General features: G+C 44.1%; 1 protein-coding gene across 1 annotated transcript; it reads left to right on the forward strand.

Moving 5' to 3' along the window:
* Window positions 1-506: 506 nt before the first annotated feature.
* LOC113805122 (uncharacterized) lies at window positions 507-2,322 on the forward strand. Its single transcript, XM_027356045.2, has 2 exons — window positions 507-956; window positions 1,617-2,322. The coding sequence occupies exons 1-2, from the start codon at window positions 585-587 to the stop codon at window positions 2,010-2,012; spliced, it is 768 nt and encodes a 255-aa protein (XP_027211846.2). The 5' UTR covers window positions 507-584; the 3' UTR covers window positions 2,013-2,322.
* The last annotated feature ends 5,178 nt before the right edge of the window (window positions 2,323-7,500 follow it).

Genomic DNA, 7,500 nt, shown 5'->3' on the forward strand with positions numbered 1-7,500 from the left:
ATGTTACTCCGTTATCTTACATGTTCGCCTAACGCAGTTATTCTTTGTTTCTATTTTTTTAGATAGCGGTTCAACTGCATGGTCCAAAACTGCCCTGTTCAAAAGGGGGTCACGTGGGACGAGTCATCGCACACACACACACATACACGCACACACACACACACACACACACACACACACGCACACACACACACACACACACACACACACACACACACACACACATGTATATTCTCCCCCTCTCTCTCTCTCTCTCTCTCTCTCTCCCTCTCCCTCTCCCTTCCCTCTCTCTCTCTCTCTCTCTCTCTCTCTCTCTCTCTCTCTCTCTCTCTCTCTCTCTCTCTCTCTCTCTCTCTCTCTCTCTCTCTCTCTCTGTCTCTCTCTCTCTCTCTCTCTCTCTCTCTCTCCTTCCCTCCCTGAGCAGTTCTAATTATATTGATCGAAAGCTTGGAACGATAGCGGTCGATCGAAGAGCCAACTGTACAGATTTCAACTGCGCAGTCAAACCAACGCGGGGCGGAGGACAGGAAGCTCAAACCCGCGGAATTTTTGCTCAGTCTTTACCACGTGTTTAAGGCGGAAGGATGTCGGATTTGCGGAATTTCTCAAGGGCGTTCGTGGAGGAATTCATCGACCTGTACCGAGGCCACGAATGCCTTTGGAAAATGAAGAGCAGATGTTACTCTGACAGAAACATGAAGAGACTGGCTTATGAAAAACTCGTTGGGAAGCTGAGGGAAGTGGATCCGACGGCAGATCGGGGAGCAGTCGTGAAGAAAATAAACAACCTCAGGAGTGCTTATAGGAAAGAGGCGAAGAAAGTGTCAGATTCAAAGAGGGCGGGAGCGGGCAGCGTTTACACTCCCAAACTGTGGTATTTCCATCGCCTGAGTTTCTTGCTGGACCAAGAGAACCCGCGGGCAGCAACCTCCAACCGAGAGGATCAGGAAGCGAAAGTAAGTCAGGTCAGATTTTGTTGTTGTTGTTCTGAGAGGCGGATGGTGAGGGATGGCTTTATTGGTCACGATTGGGAATAAAATATAAACAAATCTGTGTAAATTTGCAACGCTACTCGTAACTCAACCATCCATGTCTGAAGTACAATGAGAGTCAAACAGTTTCCACTAAACCAACATCTACATGTACACGTCAAGGAAACGGTATAAAGATCTACAGAACGGCCGTATTTTTATTCCTTGGTTATATGTGGAATTCGACACAAATCCACACTTCTTTCGTCATTGGAAGAACAGGTCTATCCAATCTATTTTGCGTCCTCTCCAGCATCCCGGTTGTAGCTACCTAACTTGTATGAACTTTTCACCTATTCATACATCCATAATATTTATGTCAGTGTCATGCTCCTCTTGGTAGACAGAGATCAGACTTATCAAGAAATTATACAAGGTACAACTTGCCATGGTAACATCTAGTGCCCATTAATACCCCTGCCATTTAGTGCCACTAAACAAGATTCCAAATATCTTTAGAGGGAAATAATAAAATGTAGGTCATGTGTTCGATAGGCAATAAACATAACATTGTATGTATATTGCATTTCCTAAAATCAATAATCAAACAAACAATCCATATTAACAAATTACTGACATTTCTAGGGTTCACTGCAGCTGGATACATCCCAAGACCGGGAGCCAAGAGAAGACCCACAAGGAAAAGCAAAAGAGGAACCAGCAACACCCCCTGCGGTACGACCCGAGCAGCCAACCGACACCTTAGGACAGACGAGGCTACAGAAGAGGCTGAGGGAAGAGCACGCCAGCCCCGTACTGAACTCAGCTGCTGAACGCCTCCAACATCCTCCAACTGAGGACGACCTTGACATCACAGGGAAACACGTGGCTTCGAAGTTGAGAATACTCGCCCAGGATCAAAGAATATGTGCGGAGAGACTGATTGCTGAGATATTGTTTGAGGCTCAGTTGGGCAATCTCAGTAGAGAATGGAAAGTAACTGGTAAGAACATTCAGTCTGATTCTAAGACTTCTAGCTGACTGATGGCCACCGAACTCACTCGATTACTGGAAAATGAGATAATTTTTTCAAAGTTTTCTTTTCTGGCTTTTACATTCATTGATTCAGTGTCAGCAAATCAGTAGTTTTCCAGTAATTGAGTTCCAAATAAAATTCTGGACTGATTCCCCCGGCGAGCTAAATAATTTTCAGGTCATGCTTTATGGGTTAACCACAGCATAAATACCTCTATAATTGGGCTGTATTTTGTTCATTTTTAATTGAATGTTTTCATGGGCAGAAAGTCTATTTTCATTATTCTCTTCTTTTATGAATCACCCAAATAAACTATTTTCCTCACAGTAAAGTGTCTTAATGCTACTCTGACAAAGCGACAGTTATTTCATTCCTTGGTTTACGGATCCGTCGCACTTATTTTCCCGATTTTCGAAAATAGAAATAATCGAGAAATCGACTTTATTTTTCTCCCGCCGCACCCAATCTCTTACGATTTGATTCCGATGCGAAAAAAAATTGTAAAATCATTTTTTTTCTACCGCTGATGTTCAACATAGTCAACCATCTTGAAAATAAATAAATGCAAATGTAACAAAAAATGGTTATCTCGTCTCCCTTCGCTTTCCGGTGATGTGTCCATGATTCGAAATGCATCTGTGTGTGTGTGTGTGTGTGTGTGTGTGTGTGTGTGTGTGTGTGTGTGTGTGTGTGTGTGTGTGTGTGTGTGTGTGTGTGTGTGTGCTGGAGTCGAGGTCTGTAGATTAAAGGAATAAAATAATTGTGACCTGATGTAGTTCTGTCGTCGGCATTTCATTTACTTTTTACCACCTGTAACATGTTTCCAGAAACTGATAAACAGTCATAAAAGCAAGTCAAAACACCAAATTATTTTGATTTTGTCACCGCGTGTCAGAGGTTTTCAGAAATAAAATCCGTAAACCAAGGAATAAAATAAGTACGACTTAACCCTAAGGAATAATATACTCGATGTAGTGTATTGCAGTTTCTTACAGGACTTCGTGACGGAAACCCGAAGGCCAGAGATCCTGAGGGAGTAAAATCTGTCCATCTTCCGGATTGTAAAAAGAACAAGAAATTATTAAAGGTACAAATAATCATCCTCAGAGATGCGGAAGGAGTTGTGTTAATTACCAGTTTCCAGATTCAGTTCTTCCAAGAAATTCGTGTGAGTGGGCTTTTCGTCAACAATCGGGTATCACGACACACACACACACACACACACACACACACACACACACGCACGCACGCACGCACGCACGCACACACACACGCACGCACGCACGCACGCACACACACACACACACACACACACACACACACACACACACACACACACACACACACACACACACACACAAACACACACACACACACACACACACACACACACACACACACACACACACAAACAAAGAAACAAACACAAACACACACACACACACACACACATCTAATAGGGTTCGAGTCCCCCTTAAGCAGGGAACTTTACCTTGATTGCCCATTGTAAAAGCCACAAGCCACCTGGGGGGCAAGCCAGCCTTTGTGGCTACCGGATAAATGGAGAAGGGCATCCGACTGAAAAAAACCCATGCCAAAACCAATACGGAATGAGGCGTAATGAGGGGACTCATCCATAACGGCGACCCCATAGAGAAATGGGAGGAATCTGAGATAAAAGAAGAAAATAGGATACCTCTGACTAGCCCAGCATACGTTGTCTAGATTCTGCAGGATGATACTGGTAAAGAACAGCATTGTTTGGATGCACTTGTTGGGTAATCTTTTCTTTGCGGTTCCGTGGTTGCGCACTTCAGCCGGGGAAATCGGGGGTGGCTTTCCTCTTTGGGTCTTTCTGCTTGACAGTTCTTACTTCCCCTTTCTCTATGTTCTTTTATTCCTCCTCCTCTCTTTGGATCTTTTTGCTTGACAATTCTTACTTCCCCTTTTTATATCCTTCTTTTTTTTCTCTCTTTAGATCTTTCTGCTTGATTATTCTTACTTCCCCTTTCTCTATGTCCTTCTTTTATTCCTTCTCTCTTTAGGTCTTTCTGCTTGGCAATTCTTGCTTTCCTTTTTTTCTATATTTTTTTCCTCCTACTCTCTTTAGATCTTTCTGCTTGGCAATTCTTACTTCTCTCTTCTCTATATCCCTTTTTCCTCCTTCTCTCTTTGGATCTTTCTGCTTGACACTTCTTACTTCTTTCTTTATATCCTCCTTTTTCTCCTCTCTTTCTCATTTCTCCTTTCTACTCCTCTCTTCGCTCTTGTGTCCCTTCTTTTTATTCTTTCTTTAACTGCTTTCTCTTCATTCTCTTTTTCCCTTTTCCTCCCCTCTCATTTCTTCTCCTCCCATCCCTCCCCTTTCCTCCTCCTCCCTCTCATATCCCCTCTTTCTCTTCCTCTCTTCCTTCTTATTTCCCTCCCTCTTTTCCAAGAAGAAGAAGAAGGAAACAGAAAACCAAACAGGCAGAGTACCAGAAAGAGAAACAAAAACCCAATAAGCCAAAAAGAAGAAAAAAAAGGAAAGAAAAAGAAAGATGCCACCCCTCTCCCCCCCCCACCCCAAGACCATCCTCCCAAACGGGCGTGCCATACACCGCCCTCCACGACCCCCCCCAACCCCCCAACCCCCCGAGGACGCCCTACGCAGTCCCATAACTCACACGAGATGCGAGGGACAGGCGACAGCGAGAGCGTTTTTGTTTCTTCAGTTGCTGCAGCGCCGACGCGGGACGGACGGCGGGAGAGGGAGAGAGAGGGAGAGAGAGGGAGGGAGGGAGGGACGGACGGCGGGAGAGGGAGAGAGGGAGAGGGAGAGGGAGAGGGAGAGGGAGGGAGGGAGGGAGGGAGAGAGAGGGAGAGTGGGAGGGAGAGGAGAGGGGGAGAGGGAGAGGAGGGAGGGAGGGAGGAGGGAGGGAGGGAGGGAGGGAGGGAGGGAGGGAGAGGAGGAGAGGGAGAGGGAGAGGGAGAGGGGGGGGGAGGGGAGGGAGGAGGGGGAGGGAGGGAGGGAGAGAGAGAGAGAGAGAGAGAGAGAGAGAGAGAGAGAGAGAGAGAGAGGAGAGACATGGGAAGGGAGAGAGAGGGAGGGAGGGAGGGAGGGAGGGAGGGAGAGAGAGAGAGGGAGAGAGAGGAGAGACATGGGAAGGGAGGGAGAGAGAGAGAGAGAGAGAGAGAGAGAGAGAGAGAGAGAGAGAGAGAGAGAGAGAGAGAGAGAGAGAGAGAGAGAGAGAGAGAGAGAGAGAGAGAGAGAGAGAGAGAGAGAGAGAGAGAGAGAGACATGGGAGACAGAGAAAGAGAGTAGGGTATACATATACATACATGCATATATATATATATATATATATATATATATATATATATATATATATATATATATATATATATATATATATATATATATATATACATAGAGGCAGAGATAGAAACAGCGAGGGAGCCAGGTAGGCCGCCATACAGACAAAGACAAAGAGAGAGAAGGAGAGAGAGATAAAGGTAGAGGGGGGAGAGGGGAAGACGGAGTAGTAAAAGAAAAAAAAAAAATCTGAGTGAATCAGCTGGAGAAAACAAAAGGAGAAAGTAAGAGAAGATGAATAAAGGTAAAGAGAAGGAGACAGAGACAGACAGACATACAGACAGACAAACCAACAAGGGAAGAGCTCGAAAGTAGCGGAATTCCCTCTATGACGTCACTCGGACACCCCTAGTGGCGCTGCAGCAAAGACAAGTTTGCTCCCGCCAGACGTCGATCAAGTTGTGCATAAATAAACGTATTGGCAACTGAACAATGTTTGCGAAAGGGAGGAAGGGAAAAGGGAGATTAAGGAAGGGTTGAGAGGGAGAATATTTGCAGGGAGAAAGAGTGAGATGATGGAGACGGGGTGGAGGGAGGGAGAGAGAAAGATGGAGGAAGAGAAAGAGGGAAATGCGGAATAAGTCAGTGTTTAAAAGTTAGAAGAGAGAAGAAGCAAATAAGAAAATGGGAAAGAGATGGAAAGGGAGATGGAAAAAAGAAAAAGCGGCAGAGAAAAAGAGAAAGGTGGGATGGGAGAGAGAAAACGAAAACGAGAGAGATAAAAAGAGAAACAAAAACGACAGGAGGGAGTAGGGGAAGAGAAAAAAAAGAAAGGAATAATGAAAGTGTGAGAGAATGACAAACGAGGAGAAACTAAGTTATAAAAAGAGACGAAAGAAAACACACACAATTTAGGTGAAAGTAAAAGAAACCAGAAAAAAAGACACACACACACGTACACACAAAACAAACCTACACACAAAAAACAGACACCAAAAAACTAAACAAAACAAAAAAGACTCACAAGAATAAAAAACAACAACAAAAAAAACGGAGAAACCACAAAGAATGACAACCAAGATCTGGACTTCCACAGCTGAAATAAACCCTCGAAGGGAAACACAGAGGAAGCGGGTAATTCCCAAGACAAAAGACTAACGCACGGAAAAAGGTGCGTCCGGCACGTGACAGTTGAAGATAGTCACATGATCTGATTACGTCACGAATGTCTTACTTTCTGTTGTCTAAAAAATGGGAAAGAAAATGTAATGTAAATGAAATGGTGGATCGGAATACTGTCTCAGGTGTGGAAGGTGTGTTATTTTCACAGGATTGACAGACAGTAATACACTCACGCAGACACACGCGCGCACACACACACACACACACACACACACACACACACACACACACACACACACACACACACACTCACACACAAACACACACACACACACAGGAAGAGAGAGAGACAGAGAAAGAGAAAGAAAGAGAGAGGGAGAGAGAGAGAGAGAGAGAGAGAGAGAGAGAGAGAGAGAGAGAGAGAGAGAGAGAGAGAAAAGTGACAGAAACAGACAGACAGACAGATAGAAGAGGTAAGGCGATACAGAGAAAGGGGGTGTACAGATAAATAGATAGAATGATTAATAGATCGATATATAGAAAGATAAATGATAGATAAACAAGAAGAGGTAGATACAGATAGCCAGATAATAGATACATCCATACCTAAGAAAAGGGAGAACGAAACAGAAAGACAAACTCACAGACAGAAACAAAGAGAAAAAAAGAAAAAAAGAGAAAAAAAGAGAAAAAAGAAAAAAGAAAAAAAAGAGAAAAAAATCAAGACAAACCGACTCTTAACCAGAAACAAAGGCAAATACAGGAGGAGAGAGTACTTACAATAAGGTCATGAGGGCGCATAAGGTCAGGGGAAAGATAGATATATATATTCATGTCCGCCACAAAATTTCAAAGGATCAGAGTGACACAGCTTTCATGGCAAGGGGAGGGGGGAGGAAGGACAGGGGGAGGAGGGGGGGTAATGGCGGAGGTAGAAGGGGGGGGGTGAAGCGTGGCATTGCACAAGCCTCTTTATGATTTTTTTTTTTTTTTTTTTTGATAGACGGGTTTTATTCATGGTGTTGCTTTTAAGGTCAGTTTGTATTATTTTTTTTTGTCTGGTTGGTATATTCCGT

This window comes from Penaeus vannamei, chromosome 30 (assembly GCF_042767895.1).
Source record: "Penaeus vannamei isolate JL-2024 chromosome 30, ASM4276789v1, whole genome shotgun sequence".
NCBI lineage: Eukaryota > Metazoa > Arthropoda > Malacostraca > Decapoda > Penaeidae > Penaeus > Penaeus vannamei.

Excerpts from the sequence above, each read along its gene's own strand:
- LOC113805122 (XM_027356045.2), top strand. The coding sequence starts at position 585 with ATGTCGGATTTGCGGAATTTCTCAAGGGCGTTCGTGGAGGAATTCATC. Across the intron at positions 957-1,616 it reads GAGAGGATCAGGAAGCGAAA|GGTTCACTGCAGCTGGATAC; the intron begins GTAAGTCAGGTC and ends TGACATTTCTAG.